Here is a 21,199-nt window from a genome sequence, read left to right as displayed (position 1 = left end):
AAAAACCTGGAAAATTCGGGGAAGTATATGGGGAAAAAACCTGGAAAATTCAGGGAAGTATATGGGGAAAAAACCTGGAAAATTCAGGGAAGTATATGGGGAAAAAACCTGGAAAATTCAGGGAAGTATATGGGGAAAAAACCTCAGGGAAATTCAGGGAAGTATATGGGGAAAAAACCTCAGGGAAATTCAGGGAAGTATATGGGGAAAAAACCTCAGGGAAATTCAGGGAAGTATATGGGGAAAAAACCTGGAAAATTCAGGGAAGTATATGGGGAAAAAACCTGGAAAATTCAGGGAAGTATATGGGGAAAAAACCTGGAAAATTCAGGGAAGTATATGGGGAAAAAACCTGGAAAATTCAGGGAAGTATATGGGGAAAAAACCTCAGGGAAATTTGTTTTCCAAAAGTTGTATGAACCCTGTGTAAGTCTCTCAGTAGCATTACGAACTTGTATATCAAGTGACATACTTATGGAAGGAACGTAACTTATAAACTTAGGCTACTACTACCACAACAGGGCAGATGAAACTGTTAGTTTCTTGCAAGGTATACATCATAGGATGTGGCTAAAAGTGGCGTAGTCTCTGTTTAACAGTTTAACAACCTCTCTCTCTCTCTGTGTGTCTGATGCATGGGAAGGATATCCCGTTATAATTATTATGGGCAGCACGCGTATCTTTTAGACCTTGGTCGGTGAAGTGAATGAATGGAATTAAAACAGTGATCTCTATACTATTCGCGCTGAATTTCCGTTGCCCCTTTCCTTGTCACTGAGCGGATCCGAAGGAGGGAGGGAGGGAGGTGAAATTGAATTGTTGGTGAGCGGCGCGTGCTGGCCTGACCACGCTTGACCGGCAGGGTAGGGCGGAACGGGGCCTCTCGACGAAATTAAAAATGAGCGGACTTCCCCCCCCTTCCACTAATTATTTCTCATCCCCCCCCCTTATGAGTTACGAGTATACAAAGTTTAGTGTAATGCTATTCCTATGGAGGGGGGTTGTTTGTTTACGTTTTGCATAATTTCTCGGCCCCTGTTTGTCGTAGCCCCAAGTTTTTAGTATGGTTGGATGGGGGACAAATTGGACTATAACATACTAAAAGGACATCCCCGTATCTCTAGTAGAAGCAGAGTTAAGAGCCTCCAAAGTTTATTGCTAAAAAATCAAAAGTAACCTAATAACAATAAGTGAGACACTAACATAAGTTGACGAACATTTTGCTTAATTACTCGGCCCCTGTTTGTCGTAGCCCTAAGTTTTTAGTATGGTTGGATGGGGGACAAATTGGACTATAACATATTCAAAGGACATCCCCGTATCTCTAGTAGAAGCAGAGTTACGAGCCTCCAAAGTTTATTGTTAAAAATCAAAAGTAACCTAATAACAAAAAGTGAGACAAAACATAAGCTGACGGAGATATTGAGGTAGCTTCAAGTTTAAAGTATCCTTGTATGGGGAGCAAAGAGGACTAAAAGATATCCAAAGGAGATCCCCGTAGCTCCAATAGAACCAGAGTTATAGGCCTCCAAAGTTTGGTGTAATGCTATTTTTATAAAGGGAGGAGGGGGGGGGGTATGTTTGTTTACGTTTTACTTAATTACTCGGCCCCTGTTTGCTGCGGTACTGGTTCTTTAAAAAAAAATAAAAATTACTATTTTAGTGTCCTATATAATCGTATAATTCTGTAAAACCATCCTATAAAATCCTATATTTTCATTAAAAATACCTATAATTCCTATAAATATCTTCGAAATTCGGCTGCCGGGCCAATTGATCTTTAAAATGAAGCGCAATTTCTTCATACTTAAATATAAACAAAAGAACTTGGAGGAAAAGTACAATATTTCGGAAACTTGGGGGGTTTAAATACAAGATAGGGTATATCGCGTGTCTCCCTGACTGTGAAATCTTTTAATATTTACTCTGATTAATCTAATTAAATTTATCTCAAAAAGATGTTGAAAAAAATCTCTTATTTTCACAAGTCAAACAATTGATGAGCTTTCATCACCTTTATTTTCTCTGTATAAGGAATGCGAAAATATCTCTCTAGATAATCGCTGATAAATTTCATCAATTATTGACCTTTTCTGCCCCTTGACCCCCATATGTACTCCCGAATTTTGTTTAAATAACAAGATAAAACCATATTTGGAATATTTATTGAAATTAATATATTTCCAAGCGTTCCCCTATCCTGTTCCCTGACCCCCGGGAATGCCACGGGTCAGGGAAAACCTGCCTGGAAAAGTCAGGGAATTTTAAAAATGGGCCGGAAAAGTCAGGGTATTTAAAAATGGGCCGGAAAAGTCAGGGTATTTAAAAATGGGCCAAAAAGTCAGGGAATTTTAAAAATTGGCCGGAAAAGTCATGGAATTTTTAAAGTTTCGGCAAAGTCAGGGAGTTTGATTTTAGTGGGTAAAATTTCTGGGGATGAAAGTTTCTCCTCATCCTCACTTAACACAGAAAACTCTAAGAGTAATCCTTAAAAATGTCTAGAATTGTTTTTTGCAAAGAAAATGCCTTTAAAAAATCTCTTAGACTGTTATTTATAGTTAAAATGTTTCTTAATCATTTTGGTGCAACAAATACATTGGAAAACTTAATGTAGATTGAGTTTATTTAATTATAAACACTTAAAACGCGCTGTAAACATTAACGCTTTCGGCCTAAAAAGGTCAGGGAAAATCTGAGATAAAGGTCAGGGAAAATCTGAGATAAAGGTCAGGGAAAACCTGGAAAAGTCTGGGAATTTGGTTCTGAAAATTCCGTGGCAACCCTGGTCTTGGAATTTTAAAAATTTCAGGAAAGTCAGAGAATTTGATTTTAGTGGGTAAAATTTGTGGGGATAAGTCTTTATTGAAAGAGTGCAATGAAAGTTTCTCCTCATCCTCATCCTCTCTTCTTAACACAGAGAGTGAACTCTAGAGCAATCCTTAAAAATGCTTTTTCACTGTGCGGACTGCTCTTATAATTAGCGGTAGAATCGATAAACAAATCACTTTATTTTCCACTTCACCCTCCCTTTAAGAGTGGCAAAATTGAAGGTACAATATTTTCGAGTCAAAACCCGGTATGGTATTTGGTCCGTATCTCGAAATGTTAAGACTTATCTAAGACCAAAGCAAATTGTACCTTCCTAAGAAAGCCAATGGTAGCGTAGACCCTCTCGCAAAAATGCCTAGAGTACCATGCACTACCATCCGTTCTTAAAGTACTTTGGGGGGCACCCTAGTTCCGTTCCGTTCCGGAAGTGGAACTCTCTTCTAGCTCACCATCTCCATCGATATCGATACCAGTTTATGAAAAAAAGAACTAAAATGTGTTACACAATACCTACATTCACTCATAACACGGGATTGGTGTCTGGGGAGGGAGGGGAAGGGGGTGTACAAACAGCTGGCGCGTGCCAGACGTCACCCCTCGATCGGGCCGACTTCCCCCCCTTCCCGCTTATGATTACGTAATCGGGGTGCGGATTTCACTGATTCTAAGTCGGATATTATCTAGCAGGGTTCATACAAACCTGGAAAACCGGGAAAAATCAGGGAAGTAAATAGTTGACAAAAACCTCATGGACAATTCAGGGAAATTTGCGTCAAACTCAGGGCTACGACAAACAAGGGCGGAGTAATTTAGCAAAACATAAACAAACAACCCCCTTCATAGGAATAGCATTACACCCAAGCTAAATGTTCAAAAACATGCCATAGGAATAGCATTACACCCAACTTTGGAGGCTCGTAACTCTGTTTCTACTAGAGATACGGGGATGCCCTTTGAATATCTTATAGTCCAATTTGTCCCCCATCCAACCATACTAAAAACGTAGGGCTACGACAAACAGGGGCCGAGAAATTAAGCAAAACGAAAACAAACAACCCCCCCTCCCTTGGAATAGCATTACACTAAACTTTGGAGGCTCGTAACTCTGGAAAATTCAGGGAAGTATGTTGGGGAAAAAACCTGGAAATCTCAGGGAAATTTGTTTCCCAAAAGTGGTATGAACCCTGTCTAGGTATTTTGGCGGGAAGACTTCGATTTTTGCAGGGCCTGGAATTATTGTATGTTCTAAATATCTTTATTTTTGGGCTATTAGCTTATTACCCCTCGCCGCAACAAGTTTGTTTTAAGCAAGATCCCTTGTATCGGGCCATGACTAAAAGATAAGCTTTTATCACTCGAAATATTTGGTGCTGTTACCTAAATATTGGGATGACCTTTGATACATCGCCGTCGACACTCTGAACCCTATTATTATTATTTCCTGGATATGGTTATTTCTTCATTGACTTTCCAGTATAATTCCTATAAAATCCTATATTTTTGAACCTGCAAAAGTCAGGGAGAAATATATTTCAGGGAAAGTCTGGATTACAGTATCAGGGTGACCAGAAAATGTCTAAGATTTGACTGCAGAGCCCCAAAAATTCGCTTCTCTCGCTCCGGATATTTGTGATTAAGTTACTTAAACTTGAATTAAGATTGGGTTTCATTGCACTAGACACACTTTTATAACTTCTTTAATTACAAACAAAAGTCCGAATTAGGGATATCGGTCAAGTTATTTTCTTTGAAACAAAGTGTTAGCAACGTAGTAAGATTAAAAATGTTACCTTTCGGTTTACTATTTTAAAAATAATTAGCCACTTTTTCGCTTACTAGTATGACACTCGTATAATTTCGTCAATTCTATAGAATTAGTTTCGAAATTTATATTTACGCCCCCATGTAAGTTATTGCAAATGGTCTGGGAAAAGTCACGGAAATTCATTCCAAATATTTTGTACGAACCCTGTCCTATATTTTTTGACTTAATTTGGGAAGTTTTTCAATGTTTTAGCATCAAATTTATCAAAATTAGCTCTTTTATAGGGGTCACTTAATTTTTATATGGGTTTTTCTACATAGTTTAAGCCTAAATATTATTATATAGGAGCATTTAAAATTCCTAGGCCCATATTTTAATATAAAATCACATTTTTGTTTTTCGTTTAATGTTGATCAAACATTGCTAACAAATTATCAAAGCAAACGAAACGGTTTCGACTGTTGTTTGATCGCCGCGATAACGATAACTGAAAAATTTAGTTTTGTATTTGAAATCCCGTTTGTCCAAGATGATATTATTGTTATTATTGAGCCCGGCGTGACCCGGAATTAAAATAAATAAAAAGCTCTCGGAACTTGTGACTATCCGAAGGGGTCAGCTATTACCAAGAAGTGATATCTAGTTTACTAGGGAGAAGATATAAATTCGCCCGCCTATTTCCAGTCCAAACGTAGCCTGTCCGGAGTTAATCCCCGCCGCCTCTAAATTACAACCAGACCAGCGAGATATCTTATTGGTTCTTGAAAACTGACGTCAGCGCTAGGCGAATGACGGGAAAATTACTTGTATTTTGAAAGCGGGACTGCAGGGACTATGGCGCGCGAATACTTAGGCGTCTTGTATCTTCTCCCTAGTCAACTACATATCACTTCTTGCTGTTACTCTATTGTTTCTTTTCCGTTGACTCGCTGTAGTGGCAGTTCGTAGTTATTTTACTCGTCGACTCTAACGCGGTCAAAAGCGGGGACTGCCAATAGTCTTAAGATATACACAACCAATTTGTTTGTCCATTCCCTCGGCAGTAAATAAAAATCAAGCCGCCATGGCTCTCGAACGAAAACAACGTGACAAACCCCATTCCCCCACCCCCTTTCCCCCTTTTGGTATAAAGCTCTTGCCCGGGGATCGAAACGGGACCATTTTAACTTTGAATGCCTTTCTGTCCGGGCGTGTTCTTCGGTATATTCAGAGTAGGTCCACGTTAGCGGTCGGTGCTTCGCTTTTCTGGTCGTAGTTTCCCTATAGTCCTCGGGAAGTAAAATGGATGGTTCTAAGAAAGATACTGTTCGCAAAGTAATTAGCGCCCGCCATCGTCGTTGGCTAATGGAGAACTCGATTGAATTTAATCGCAGCGTTCGAAATAGATCTAGTCCGCAATTGGACGCCTTAGGTTTTGTACGTTACGCGGGGGAGGCTAGCGGCCCTAATCTCGACTTAAACCGAGTCGGACAAGTAAATGTCTCAAGTATCTTCGCCAATGATGCTTCGAGGGTTCCTTACGCGTGGTTAAGCGAAGCCGAGTCCCCGGAGTCCAGAAAGAAACGTCTCCGCCGCCTGGCCTTCGGAGTGTCGGACGCGGTACCTGGTCCTGGCAAAGCGCTAAGTAACTTCTTGACTAAACGGAGCTACAATACGCTAAATACCCCTCTGAGGAAAAGCGGTTCTAGCAGCGCGCCCAGTAACGTTTTGCCAAAAGGAAATTTTATTCAAAATACTTCCGAAACGCAATTCAAACTCGCTTTATTGGGTCTAATGAGACTGAAAGATTCCAAGGTCAAAAAATGCGTCAAATTTGACCCCGTACCTAATGTGGTTCGATTATCGCCACCGCCTTCGCCCGATGCCCAAGATGTTGGTCAATTTGCCCCGGTGGAAAATTTACCGGTAGTTTCCGATGAGCCAATGAATTCGCCCCGTGTCGGTTCGGGGACCCCGCGTCGCGGACCCTTGAATTCCCCGATGGAATGTTTATCGGCCGGTTCCGACGAGCCCATGAATTCGTCCCCCTGTGTTGGTTCGCGGACCTCTCCTGGCGAATCCGCGAATGCGAATTCCCCCATGGAATGGTTACCTCGAGTTTCCGACGGCGATATCTATGATCCGATGAATTCGCCCGATGTCGGTTCGCGGACCCTGCGTTGCGGACTTAAGAGTACCCCGTTGGGAGTAAGGGCCATTTGTAACGAAATTACTAAAATTAAATTGAACTATTCGCCAAAGTCTCCCGACGATACACCGACACCCCCAGATAGTGGTAATAGTTCATCGCCAATCACGGTGCAGCGACACGTCCACGTCATCACCAGTCCCCGAGGCGCACCTGTCATCGGGTTTTGTGGGTAGGACCGAAATTTCCAGATCAAAATTGAATCAGAAATATTTAAAATTTATCTTTCTTTTAGTAAAACTCGTTAAGTAAATTCAATCAACTTTAGAAAGTTGTTGAACCTTCTTTCCCCCCCCCCCCGTTTCCAGTTCCCTTAAAACGGGGCTCCTATGACTCCTATAAAATCCTTTATTTTTTAAACTGTCCTATAAAATCCTTTATTTTTTAAACTGTCCTATAAAATCCTATAATTTCGTGAAAAAAATACCTTTAATTCCTATAAATATTTTGGAAATTCGACTTAAAACACCCGGAAAGCGAAAAATAGCTTAATCTTGTTTAAATCTCGTTTAGATTTTATAGAAACTTAAGTTTCGATGGTCAATATTTATTTATTTATTTCTGAATTTTAAGTTTCGATGTTCAATTTTTTTATTTATTTCAGAATTTTGAAGGATCTGAGTCGGGATGGACGCGAAAATTCGCCAAAGAAAAACCAGGCCAATAGAGTGACGATACCACCGAGTTTGGATTGCGGAGAAGAACCCGCCACTATTTTGAGCAGCTCGACTCTCGGCCCCTCCGCTGAAACTGGATTGAATATGCATAGAGCCGGACTCAGAAGGTTGAGGTCCTTACCAGTAAGTACTTGCCTATCTTTGAATCTCAAACTTCTTTCCTCGCTCGTTTTTTACCCACATCGTATGACGTACATCTAGGCCTACGTGTATAACTCCTGAACTCGAGACGAATTTTAAAACTAAAATAAATATTGGTTTGTGTCCCAGGGATATTACAATATTAAAATTTAAATAAATTTATTGAAGTAAGGATTACGGGAAATCATTTTTAGTTTAGGGCATCGAGGGGCTATTTACTCAATTTTCTCTACGGGTAATCATTTCAGCGCGGTTAAAGATAGCGCATCGAGGGGCTAATCACTAGGGTTTTCCGTATGTCTTTTAAGGGTTAGAGATATGTTACAGTTTAAAGTCGACGCAACGTGGGGCTACTCACCCACGTTTTCAGTTTGTGTCGCTCTAATTACAATTACAACAGGGGTTAGTATTGCGAGTAAGATTAGCGCATCGAGGGGCTAATCACTCGGGTTTTCCGCGCAGTTAAAGTCGGTGCATCGCATCGTGGGGCTACTCACCCACGTTTTCAGTTTGTGTCGCTCTAATTACAATTACAACAGGGGTTAGTATTGAGAGTAAGATTAGCGCATCGAGGGGCTAATCACTCGGGTTTTCCGCGCAGTTAAAGTCGGTGCATCGCATCGTGGGGCTACTCACCCACGTTTTCAGTTTGTGTCGTTCTAATTACAATTACAACAGGGATTAGTATTGAGAGTAAGATTATCGCATCGAGGGGCTAATCACTCGGATTTTCCGCGCAGTTAAAGTCGGTGCATCGCATCGTGGGGCTACTCACCCACGTTTTCAGTTTGTGTCGTTCTAATTACAATTACAACAGGGATTAGTATTGAGAGTAAGATTAGCGCATCGAGGGGCTAAACACTAGGGTTTTCCGCGCAGTTAAAGTCGGTGCATCGCATCGTGGGGCTCAGTTTGTGTCGCTCTAATTACAATTACAACAGAGGTTAGTATTGCGAGTAAGATTAGCGCGGTTAAAGGTAGCGCATCGAGGGGCTATTCACCCACGTTTTCTGTACGCCTGTTAAGTACGATATGCGATGTGGGTTACTTTTACGAGCCCAGTCCTTGGGCCATCTTTTTTGCTCTCTATCGCGCGCGCTCCCATTTCCTTGATTCCCTGGTTGACTTAGCTAGCGTAGTAGTGGTGGTTAAACCGCGAAATGAAGGATGATAAAGCGTGGAGTGGGAATAGCTAACTATTGTATTAATAAGTAGCTCTCGGAACAACGCGACTCCCTATCATATTCTAGAAGAACCTTCAATCCCTAACTAGGTCGGTTGACTTAGCTAGCGTAGTAGTGGTGGTTATAAAGCCTGGAGTGGGAATAGCTAACTATAGTATTAATAAGTAGCTCTCGGAACAACGCTACTCGTTTAAAGGGACATCCTTTCAAATTTAAGTGGTGTTCGGCGTTGTAAATACCAGGACGAAGCCATTTGGTCTTTCAGTCGGTCAAATCCAACTTTGACTCGCGTAGATTTTAGGCTTATTAAAGAGGGTTTCCTCGTCCGTTTTTTTCTAGCCTAGACGAGTAACTCCCCTAGTCGAGAAGGAAAACGTAACTCCATCGGCGTCCGTCCCCTCGGAGACCCAAGACCAATGTCCCCAAGAAGCTGGCGATGAAGTGGTGGCCACCTCCGTCTTGGGCGCCGCTTGCAGTCCGGTTAGTCGAAGGTCCTCCACTCACGTTTCCCGAAGCCGGACCAATTCCGGTGGTAGCGCTTCGCCCGTTAGTAGCGGCGCCAGGTTTTGCGCCAGCAGGTCCTTGTCCATGGTGGAACGTCACTCCAATCGTTCCCTGCTGCTCAGCGAATGCGAATCCTTGGATAGTGGATACGTGCCGTCGGATAACGAGCGTCGTCGAGCCTCCCTCAACTCTGTAACGACCGAGCAACAGCAAGAACGTCGAGCTTCCGTTTCATCGACGCTGTCAGAGACGGATTCGGATGTCTTTCAAAAACCACGCGGGATAGCGCCCAGGAAATCCAGTGGATATAGAGGAGGGGATCAGTCGCGAAAGGACAGCGGAAGGTCCAGCGTCGCCAGTAGCCTGACTTCTTTGTCCGCCGCCGATGATCCCGACAGTTTGTTCCATCATGATGGATTTACCCTAGAGTTTTTTGACAACGTGAGTTTGTTTCATTTTCAATTTGCATGATACAGGGTTCAACAAAGAACCCAAACCCCCACCTGGGTTTTTGGGGTTTTTTCTGGGCTTTATTGGGTTTTTAACTTTAGCAGTTGCTTGCGTTGTAGAAATTGTCATTCAAAAGTCACTGCTTAGTAGAAAAATCTTAAAATGTTTCCTTTTACATGTTTCCTTAAGTTGAAGATCTTAGTAATGGTTTTATTAAGGTGGTTTTTTGTTATTCGAACCCTAATTTTAAAGTTTAGGGGATTTTTAATGATAGACTTGAAGGTTTATGTAATTTATAATATTTTAAGATCAATTTGTAATTGATGTTTTCCAGTACGATATGTTGGACAAAAACGCGTCATCTCATCAATTTCGCGATCTTCTGACGGAACCGATTATGTGTCCTTTGGACAAAGAATGTTGCTTCATCACGAACCCCTTGGCTGTACCTTTGCCCTTACCAGATACGTCCACCAACTCTATCAAAGCTCAAACGGGAAGAGTCGGCCGTTCCTTTTCTATGGTGGAATCCATTGACTGTCAAAACGTAAGAAATTATTTCTCATTTTTCTAATATATACTAGACTGTTCTCTCTTAGCTTATTCGTATTTAATTTCTCGACGCGTAATTGCTAATAGATAGTTTATACGCGTGGAGGTCACCTGAAGGTCATGGTATGAATCCTCCACGCGTGTAAACTACCTACAACTTCTTAAACATTGTCTGTCAGCTAAATTTCGATATCGTTGAATGCATGGTGAACTTTAGCTAAGACTCGTATTAGTGTCTTGGAAGTTGTACCAAAGTTTGCGGGCGGCTAAGTATCTAAGGTTCTTTTAACAATTGTCCCGTTAGGTCCGCCGTAACGCTTTAAAAGAACATAGCGAATTGGAAGAGAATCGCTTGCCCAATGGCGATTCGCCGCCTTCGCTCTTGCCCCTGAATCGTAAGCGCATCTTTGATCGCGATGTCGTGGCGGTCCCCCCTTTCAAAAGGCCCGAACCACCCGGAGAAGGTGGCTTCCTGTTGGAGTCGAAACGTCGAAAAAGCGTCTTGGCTTTGGTTAAATCGAGAAACGAAGACGATACTTGGCGAGATGCCAACGAAAATCATGCCGTTTCCACGCGACATTCGCCCGTCGTCAGGTCCTTGTCCATGTCCGACGTCGTCATTGACTCGGCTTTGAAGAGATGTAAGTACACTCACGCTCCCTCCCTCACCTTTTGTCATTTTGTAACGGCTCTCGCTGATTGTCGCGTCGCATTCTTAGTTTGAAACATTAGGCTTAACGAAATGAGTTTGAAAGATTAGGCTTAACGAAAAGAGTTCGAAAGATTAGGCTTAACGAAAAGAGTTTGAAAGATTAGGCTTAACGAAATGAGTTTGAAAGATTAGGCTTAACGAAATGAGTTTGAAAGATTAGGCTTAACGAAAAGAGTTTGAAAGATTAGGCTTAACGAAAAGAGTTTGAAAGATTAGGCTTAACGAAAAGAGTTTGAAAGATTAGGCTTAACGAAAAGAGTTTGAAAGATTAGGCTTAACGAAAAGAGTTTGAAAGATTAGGCTTAACGAAAAGAGTTCGAAAGATTACGCTTAACGAAATGAGTTTGAAACGTTTGATAGGCGTGCGTAGCTTGGATATTATGATCCAATTTGACGTGTTTTTATTATTGTTTTTCAGCGGAAGAAGAGTTTAATCTAACGGGAGATTATTCGGTTGTAAGTTTTAGCTCCATTTTATTTCGTTATTTTTTAAAGCAATCTTGGAAGGGGCTAAATTTTTACCAAGAAACCCCATCGAATTCGGCTCCTTCCATCATTCTGTTATCCTATATAAAATCGGGGCGAGAAGCGATATCTAGTTATCGCTTCTTGCTCCGGGTGAATCTTTTTAAAAATGAAATAGCGCTGAAAAATAGTTTTTATTTAACCCGAAAAACAAACGAATCTCTTTTATAGCGCAATACCTTGCCTGTCATGAAAGGACGTCACCCTGATTTGAAAACAATTTCCTCCGAAACGGTAAGCGCTTTTCAATACGCCCGCAGCTCCTAAAATTCCTATAAAATCTTATATTTTTAAAACTGTCCTATAGAATCCTATATTCTTGTCAGAAGTCGTCAAAAATCCTATACGTTTTAAATTTGCGCGAATATTAAGCAACCCATCGAGTTTAATTCCTATAGATATTTTCGAAATTCGGCCATTAGTTTATCAGCCTACTAATTAAATGAATTTATTTTAATTTTAATTGGTGGCAGCTGCGCGATTTAGTCTCGGGTAAAATTAGTGGCGTGCAATCGTTTACGGTAGTGGACTGTCGATTTCCGTACGAGTTTGAAGGCGGTCATATTCAAGGAGCCAAGAATTTCTTCACCAAGGAGTCCTTGTACAATCAGTTCTTGCTCGACGCCGTAAACAAACAACAACAAAATTCGACGCCGAGTGGCGCCCCCGTCGCCGCCGGACGAAATGTCTTGATTTTTCATTGCGAATTTTCTTCCGAAAGGGGACCAAACATGTAAGTAGTTTTAGGTACATATATATTTATCGCATTCGTGTGTCAGTCCTACGAATAGAATGTTTATGAACATTTCGCGTAATTACTCGGACCCAAGATTGCTCTAACCCCAAGTATTTAGTTAAGTAGTTGGAAGGGGCGGGGGGGTGGACTATTGGCCCGCGTCTCTTATACAACTAGAGTTACGACCCGCTAAAGTTGCGTGTTAATCCTATGGAGAGAACGCGGCTGAACATTTCGCGCAATTGACATTTTTAGCCACATCGTATGATGAACATCTACGATGTGGGTCTTAGTTTGACCTGCCCTGTTGGTGGTGGTGGTGGTGGGGGCGTCGTGAAAGAGAACTGCCTTAAGGCTAGTTTTCACTGGACAAAAACGCGGCGCAAAGCGGCGCAAAATATTTTCAATTTGGCGGAAAGTTAGCAACGTTTCCGCGACAGGTTTTCACTAAAGACGTTTTCCGGCGTTTTGTTTTTTGCGGATTTATTTAGCGCATGCGCATCTAGCAGAAAGAAGACTTCCGTCAAAGCAAAGGGCAAAGTGCGCGAAAATAGATAGCGCGAGACTACGTTAAAGCGCCACCACAAGACCGTCAGTGATTGGCTACTATTTTGCGTTTTTTTAAATAACGGCGGAAAGATAGAACTTCAATTCCGTGCATTTCCACGTAAAATCGCTAGCTTTCCGAAATATTTTACGTAAAATATTTTTCCGCAAACTCCGCGGAAGGCCTTTTCCGCCGCGTTTTTGCCCAGTGAAAACTAGCCTTTATTAGACAGTATAAAATTTTTCGATCGTCATTGAAGGGAGAGTGAATGGGAGAGAATTGTGGTGAGGTGATATTTTTCGTTCGTGTATTGTAAAAGGAAGGAAATTATGATAGTTAGGTTAAGCTATATACCCTCCCTTAAAAATTCCTCTTACCCGTCGACAATAAGAGTTTCACGCTCCCCTCTTTCAACATTCAAAGAAATCGAGGGAAATTTTGAAAGCAAAAGCAAGTATTTACTGACGTTCTTTTTAGAATGGTCTTAAGGCGCCGGGATATTACAATTATTGGGTGTTTTACCCAATTCTTTCTCTTTCAAACTCTTCTGACCATAAGTTCATGTTAGAAATTTATAAGAAGCGATAAGTGTGCGTCGGCATAAGTCTATGTTGTAAACTCATCGAGGGGATAATCACTAAAACTATCTGTTCTTCCATTCGCCGGAATATTACAATTACGGCATAAGTAAATTAATACGTGTAATAATTCTATCACCGTTTAGGGTAGGGCATCGAGGGGCTATTCACTCTGGTTTTATGCACGGTAAATCATTTAGGCATTGTAAAACATTCACTCATTAGGGTAAGGTATAGAGGGGTTATCCACTCATTAGGGTAGGGTATAGAGGGGCTATTCACTCGTACGATGTGGCTACTATTACGAGCCCTTGGATCGCCTTGTTATTTATTTATTTATATATTGAATGTGTGTTGTTCACAAAGTCAACAATGTGATCTTTTTGACGGGGAAAAAAGGGGGTAGGCAACCCTTAGTATCGCGTCCGACGTACAAAGAAGGTTAAACGCGTTGCCGTCCCTCTCTGAGTACTCTCACGATGCAAAAAGACTACAGCGCAGGCGCTAAGAAGAGAGATGGAAGGCGCAGTTTTACCCCCGTCTCTTTCCCCTCTTAGTTACATCATAAAGGTCTCTTACTCGGACCAAAATTGTCAGGTATTGCCCTAGATGTTTTAAGAGGGATGAGCATTGAGCAGCTCGGGTCTGCGGGGGTCTAGAACGTCATACGCTTCTATCACTTCGCTCAATGTCATTCCCCCCCCCCCATACCAGGCGCAGGGCTCCCACCAGGTCCCTAAAAGTCCCTAAAGTCCCTATTTTCCTACAAGGTCCTTAATCTACCCTAAAATTGGTATTCGGTCCTTAAATCACCCTATTTTTATAAACCTCAGAAAAAGTATAAGGGTGACCTGAAAATGTCTTGTCTGAGATTTAACCATAAGTTTATAAGATATGTTCCATAAGTGTGTCAGTCGTTAATGAGAGCTTGTCATGAAGTGACGTAGGTGAAACGTCATAGATTCTTGTAAAGCGACGCGTAGTGAGGCCTTGTCAAAGGCTTAGTACAGACTAAAGAGGAGGATGGACTGCAAAACCGAGTGTAGTCAATTCTCGCTTGTCGTTCTTGAACTAGCTCTCATTAAGCCTCTAACATTACGAAGTATGGGTAGTGACATACTTATGGAACATATCTTATAAACTTATGATTTAAGCAGAGCCCCAAGTTTGCGGAGCTCGCTTCGCTCGCTCCGGTTATTTATGATTTACTTAATGTTAAATTTAAGCGAATTAATTGGCTAATTTTTATAACAATAACAACTCGTGCAAAAATTATTCGACTGAATTTAGACTGGTTTTCATATATGTTCGCCATGTACGTTATTGCAAATGGTCAGAGAAATTTGTTCAAGTTAGTCAGGGAAAACCTGGAAAAGTCAAGGAATTTCATTCCAAAAATTTTGTACGAACCCTGTAAAGGCCCAAATTCTTGTTCAGTGGATTTTTTAAAAAACAGTAAACATGATACGAAAATAGTTACCTACTTCTAATCAAAAAAAAAAAAACTATCCTTATACATTAGAGCCAGTATCAAGTCTTACCTACCGCTCCCTTAGAATAAGAATATAAACAAAAGAAAGTCAGAAATAATATCCTATTTCATCGAAAAAATAGAAAAGAGTAATAGGTTCCTAACTGTCTGTTTGTGATATTTTCACAGAGTAGATATCATTTTGTTTTACTAGTGGTCCATTTTTGGTTCCGACTTTTAGAATTTAGGTCCCTATTTTTAGCCACATCGTATATATACGATGAGGCTATTAGTTTGTCCCGCGAGCCTGTGGTGGTGCTAGTGGTGGTGGTGGTGGTCGTCGTCGTGGTAGTAGTTTTTCGCGATTTGGAATGTGGTCAGAGTTACCCAAAGAAATGGTTATGTCAGAGCTAACCGAAGAAATGGTTATTTTATGCCTTTGGCAGTATAAAATTTTTCGTTCGTCATTGAAGGGAGGGAGAGTGAACGTGAGAGAATTGTGGTGAGGTGATATTTTTCGCTCGTGTATTTTAAAAGGATGGGGATTATAATAGCATGTTTAAGCATTGCATTTAATTGTACAGGTAAGGTTAAGCTTTGTGAATTGTGGTTTCCGTTTCCTCGATATATTTAAAGCTAGAGAGAGAGGATTTTAGTATTGCCTTAATTTAAATGGAAGGCTTAATACTCCCTTTAAAATTCCGGTCACCCGTGGACAATATGGGTTTCACGCCATCAATCATCCCACTCCCCGATTTCAAAATTCAAAGAAATCGAGGGGGATTTTTAAGAAGCAAAAGCAAGTAAATACCGACGTTATATATAGAATGGTGTTTATTATTAGAATTTACGTGTATTTTTCCTCAAATCGAGAAGAATTTTAAAAGAAAGTACGAGCGGGCAAGGTATCGATGGGACTAATAGTTTTACCTGAGTAGTAGTGGTTGTAGTAGTAGTAGTATTAGTAATTTAGTAACGGGCGTTGGCGATATTTGATTCTCTTTGCCAAGCAGCCATTGAAAAATTATTCCCTCTGACCGGTATATTAGGGGATATTTCACTAGGAGTATATTTATTGTAGTAGGGATAGCGAGAGTACGTAAACGATGTGGCTTAATTATGGGCTAGACCATCTTGTTATCGTGAAAAGTCCCTTTTTCCCCTATTTATTTTTGAGATTTTGGTGGGAGCCCTTCAGGCGCGTACAATATGACCCCCCCCCCTCTTACAAGAGAGGGCGCCAAGACGGAGGGATACGCAGTCTACGCCCCCCCTCTCTCCCTAACGACACGAGTCTATAGAACCAGAGTTGAGTTTCCAAATTTCGTTTCGAACAGGTACCGTTTCTTGCGTCAAAAAGATCGAGACGCCAATAAGGACAATTACCCGAATTTGTTCTATCCCGAACTGTACCTTTTGGAAGGGGGATACAAGAAATTCTTCACCGATCATAAAGAGCTTTGCGAACCCCAAGAATACTTGCCCATGAATCACAAAGATTTCAAAAAGCAGTTGAGTCATTTTCGAGCCAAATCAAAGTCCTGGAACGGAGATAAACAACGGCATTCCGTCCGACCCGGACTCAAGTTTTGAGATTCCAAAAACAAATAGGCAAGTTTAAATATTAAGTCAATGCGTTCGGTTTCGGATTTTTAATTAATTAGCCAGTCATTAATTACTTTTTTGAATGCGAGCGTGGGAGTATTAGAGATATTTGTGTTTTTACTTCAGTTCAATCTTAAAAATTATATTTTCATTAATTATATACAATTCTTTTATTATACGAGAACGCGAAATTGAAGAAATACACGTTTTAGTTCAGTTCAGTTCAAAGAAATCTTAAAAATTATAGTTTCATTAATTAGTTAATTAAGAAGTCCTTAATTATTTAATTAAGGAGTCCTTAATTATTTAATTAAGGAGTCCTTAATTAACTAATTAAATTTTCTTATTATATGAGAACGCGAATTTGAAGAAATACACATTTTAGTTCAGTTCAGTTCAGAGATATTTTAAAAAGTAAATTTTAATTCCTTTAATATTTTTAAATATGAGATCATGAAATTGAAGAAATAAATTTTTTGGGTGCGGTTCAGTTCAGTTCGGAGAACTTTTAGAAAAAAAATGCGTGTAAATTAATAGTCCAATTAATTATTTGAAAACTCTATGGGATGAATTGAAATTTTTTTATTTAGTTCAAGAATGCTTTAAAACGTGTAAATTTTTATTTTTATTGAATTCGTAAAATTAATCATCGAGTTGTTAATTAGTTAAAAAAAAAAAACATTTGTAGAAAAATTGGAGAAAGAGGCGAAACAATTTGCGCGAATAATTTCCCAGTTTTATTCGTCGGGGTTTAAAATCGTATATTTTAAGTGTAATTAATTTTATTAATTAAGGGAAAAAATGGGCTCGGCGCTTTAATATTTTAGTTTAAACAGTTTTATATTAAATATAAAACGTTTTTTAAACGCGTATAACGACAAAGCTGGTGCCATAAAAACCTTAACGAGAGAGAGAGAGAAAAAAAAAGTTAATTATTAAAATACCAAGGTTTATTTTTAATTGGATTTAAGAAAACGAGACAATAAATTTTTCTAATCTTCTTCTAAAGTTTATTTATTCAATTATTATTATTATTATTTTCGTGACAATATGATTCGAAAAGTGTTTAAAAATAAGTGTGTGCCGAAAAATATTAAAACGTCTTCCCCAAAATATGATAAACGTGTTTTGAAAAAACGTCAAAACATAACATCAAAAAAAAAGGTTAGTACAACATGATAACTCCGTTTGGGTTGCTTTGTTCGCTTGATTTGGGTTTTTGACGGACCCAAGGTTTGAAAATCATTAGCGTTAAAAGTACGGTGTTTAAGGTGAAAATGATGAAGGTGGCTAAAAGGAACCAGAAACTGTATCCCAAAGACGATCTTCCGTCCGACGACCAACCTTTCTCGAAATGGACTTTGTTTAAGACGTTCTTTTTTAAGCATTTGTGGAATACCACGGCGTAAACGATCATAGCGCAAAGTGAAAATAAACCTGAATAACGACAAATTCAAATCGCTTTAAAACCGCGCCCGCGCCCTAGACCAACCATCTACGTCAACCGCCGCCTCAAATGGGCTAAAAAATCACGCTCATGACCAAAAGTATATAGAAATAAAAACAAAAAGTACGCTTCATCAACGATTCCCGGCCTTTGGCTCTAGACGACTCGTAAACTGAAATAAGCGAACTACCCTCCTCTAAATTAATCGCCTACACGAACTAACCAATCAGGGAAGAGCCTCTTGACGCGGTCAAAGGTTTATAGAAAGTAGTATATGATGCTAACGATCCGAACATTAATTTTTGGTACTAGAGCTAGCATCCGCTATACTTTATTAAGCCTATTCACGGCTTGTTCCCCGTGCCACGGTCGGGAAGGGGGGGTCGACACTATTCTGGCTGGGGTAAAGGAGGGGGGGGGTCGACACTATTCTGGCTGGGGTAAAGGAGGGGGGGGTCGACACTATTCTGGCTGGGGTAAAGGAGGGGGGTCGACACTATTCTGGCTGGGGTAAAGGAGGGGGGGGGTCGACACTATTCTGGCTGGGGTAAAGGAGGGGGGGGGGTCGACACTATTCTGGCTGGGGTAAAGGAGGGGGGGGTCGACACTATTCTGGCTGGGGTAAAGGAGGGGGGGTCGACACTATTCTGGCTGGGGTAAAGGAGGGGGGGTCGACACTATTCTGGCTGGGGTAAAGGAGGGGGGTCGACACTATTCTGGCTGGGGTAAAGGAGGGGGGGGGGTCGACACTATTCTGGCTGGGGTAAAGGAGGGGGGGGGTCGACACTATTCTGGCTGGGGTAAAGGAGGGGGGGGTCGACACTATTCTGGCTGGGGTAAAGGAGGGGGGGCTTCTCATATTACACGGGACGAGCAAGCTTCATTTCAACGATTTGTACTTCTTGTTTTATATCTATATACTTTTGGCATTAGTTAACGGCAGTTTGTACCATTTTATTGTTCCTTTTAATGGGTATATGGTACTATGCCCTATTTGTACTTACTCCCTAATCCGGTCCAAATATAAAGGCCGCGAATTCCGGTTAGAAACTCAACGGGTGTCATGACGGAGTTAACGACGCAAAATATGGCGCCGATAGTAGCGGCTGCTATTGAGAGACCAATGAACGCGATACAAGAAGCCCATAAACCGTAAGAGACCAAATACGGATTTTTAACTTCTTCAAAATCTATAGAAATAAAAAATTCCGTCTTAAATTAATAATAGAAGTGGCGCGGGAATTACTCTAGAAATGTTTTCACTGTGTTAAGGGATATTCCCCTTCTCACTTCTATGTTTCCCTAACCCTCTCTCTCTCTCTCTCTCCCCTCCCTCTCTTTCCCTCTCCCTCTTTCCCCTCTCTCCCCTCTCTTACCCTCTTCCCCCTCTCTCTCCCTCTTCCCTCTCTCTCTCTCCCCTTCCCCCCTCTCTCTCTCCCGTGACCCTGACTATTGTATTTCTTTTATTCCGTCATGCGGCCATATAGCATTATATCTTGAAACTCACCTTCGCCGTTTGAACTGAGTTTAATAAGCAAATTGTTCTTTAAATCCTCAAGGCGGCCTTCCTCAGTTTCTTTATCGCTGTACATACAAACGCCTTCTTTCGAAATGCAAATAACTGAGCCAAAAAAAATTCACAGGTAATTACCCTTTAAATACGGGGGTGTTCCAGAAAGTGCGCCCCCGCCTTATAGGACCAAAGTATAGCGCAGCGTAACTTGTTTATGACATTGCGTCCCCCCCCCGCGGGACACTCTAGCATAATTTAGAAAGATTTTAGTGTTTTAGGGATGACCCCTTAAGTAAGATGCTAATTTTCTTTAAGGGGGTCACCGTAAAACACTTAAATAATATCTTAACCTCTTTAGGGGGTGTCCCTTTCGACTCGACATGACTCATTCCATTTTACTTCGGTCCTACCATAAGTTTATAAGTGATATGTTCCTTCCATAAGTATGACACTTCCAATACTTCGTAATGCTACTGAGAGACTTACAGCTCGAGCTAGTTCGAGAATTGAAGTCCTACACTCTGTGGTTAATTTTGCAGTACATCTAGTGCTATTTAGTCTGCATTGCTAAGCCCAAATTTGACAGCAGCGCCTGATCACCAGGCGTCGCTTTACCCCGAATCTATGACCTACCTCCTTCACTTCGTGACAAGCTTCAGTTTCTAAGTTACCAGTGACAAACTTATGGAACATATCTTATGGTCCTATAAATGAGCATTTTTGTTGTGGGGTAATTACGTACCACGCAGCGTTTTAACTTGATTGGTCTCCAATCCAAAATTTAAAACTTCGGTTCCTTGAAACAATCCGAAATTAATTTGGCCACGAAATTTGTCAACGGTGTCTGAATGTCGCGTTAGGTTTTTGCCGATATTGGCGGTATCAACGGGTCGCGATTTGATCCAAAATTCGGTCCCCAAAGAACTGGCTAAAAACGCGATACACGCCGCGAACGTCAATAAACAAGGTAAGGCTATTTCGCGTTGCGCCGCCATTTTGCTCCAGGCCCGCCTAATTACTCCGCGCGCGCGCCTTTGAAACGAAATTTATAACACTATACAATCACTGGATTGAAGGTCCAGATATTAAACATATTTCCAACATTAAATTAAATGAAACACATCTGCCACGTTAATTAAAGCAAACCTAATTATTCAAGAATTACTTGGAGACGTTGAGACTCGAAGCGGGTAATGTCATAAAACGTAACGCCGGTTTTAATTGGAATATTAATATTACTGATTAAGTTTTATCTTATCTTACCTTTGAGTTTGCCTATCTTTGAATAAGCGCGCAGTGCATTCTTTGCACCTTTGTTAAGGTCATACCATCAAAAGTGTATATACATAGAAACAAAAAAGTACGTTTAATGAAACTTAATAGATTCGAGGTAAAGCGAAGACGCCTGGTGACTTGGGCGCTGCTGTCAAAGGCTTAGTAATGCAGACTAAATAGGACTAGATGGAAGTGTAGCCAATCAATTCTAGAACTAGCTCGAGCTGTAAGTTTATAGCTAGCATTAGGAAGTATAGGTAGTGTTATACTTATGGAAGGAACCTATCTTATAAACTTATGGTGGAACTTATAGAATGTATCAGTTGTAAACGTAGGGATAGATTTTGGAAACCCTTTAACGCGAGTATTCAAAGTTACCGGTTGAAATAATAGACTTATGGGTCTAAATAAATGAAACTAGAACTTTAGCAGCACTTTTAAGGTAAATGTAGTATCTACGTGTCTTTGAAAATAGATGATAAGGTCAAAATAATAATACG

General features: G+C 40.7%; 2 protein-coding genes across 6 annotated transcripts in view; one reads left to right on the top strand and one right to left on the bottom strand.

Moving 5' to 3' along the window:
• stg (string) overlaps positions 1-17,472 on the top strand; it is a 24,422-nt gene extending 6,950 nt beyond the window's left edge. For all 5 annotated transcript variants that reach the window (XM_089865475.1, XM_089865474.1, XM_089865473.1 and 2 more), the window contains 8 exons: positions 7,387-7,582; positions 9,124-9,729; positions 10,073-10,285; positions 10,595-10,931; positions 11,421-11,458; positions 11,699-11,761; positions 12,001-12,260; positions 16,197-17,472. In XM_089865475.1, the coding sequence (XP_089721601.1) occupies positions 7,387-7,582; positions 9,124-9,729; positions 10,073-10,285; positions 10,595-10,931; positions 11,421-11,458; positions 11,699-11,761; positions 12,001-12,260; positions 16,197-16,452 (1,969 nt within the window). In that variant the 3' untranslated portion in view covers positions 16,453-17,472. The remainder of the gene's footprint in view (positions 1-7,386; positions 7,583-9,123; positions 9,730-10,072; positions 10,286-10,594; positions 10,932-11,420; positions 11,459-11,698; positions 11,762-12,000; positions 12,261-16,196) is intronic.
• On the bottom strand, positions 16,579-21,187 carry LOC149705242 (clarin-3-like). Its single transcript, XM_089865480.1, has 4 exons — positions 20,167-21,187; positions 19,419-19,532; positions 18,916-19,101; positions 16,579-17,901 (listed from the first exon to the last, which is right to left on the bottom strand). Exons 1-4 carry the CDS (start codon positions 20,417-20,419, stop codon positions 17,630-17,632), a joined length of 825 nt encoding a protein of 274 aa, XP_089721606.1. The 5' UTR covers positions 20,420-21,187; the 3' UTR covers positions 16,579-17,629.
• Positions 21,188-21,199: the final 12 nt, after the last annotated feature.

This window comes from Phalangium opilio, unplaced genomic scaffold (assembly GCF_054372755.1).
Source record: "Phalangium opilio isolate 3A_F unplaced genomic scaffold, DU_Popi_V2 ptg000014l_1, whole genome shotgun sequence".
NCBI lineage: Eukaryota > Metazoa > Arthropoda > Arachnida > Opiliones > Phalangiidae > Phalangium > Phalangium opilio.
Note: the sequence above shows the minus strand (reverse complement) of the source record. Positions and strands in the feature narration are given on the sequence as shown.

Coding starts and splice junctions, on each gene's coding strand:
- LOC149705242 (XM_089865480.1), bottom strand. CDS start 20,419: ATGGCGGCGCAACGCGAAATAGCCTTACCTTGTTTATTGACGTTCGCG. Junction 19,533..20,166: donor TCAAGTTAAAACGCTGCGTG/GTACGTAATTAC, acceptor TTTTTGGCTCAG/TTATTTGCATTTCGAAAGAA. Junction 17,902..18,915: donor TATTTGGACCGGATTAGGGA/GTAAGTACAAAT, acceptor GTCGTTATTCAG/GTTTATTTTCACTTTGCGCT.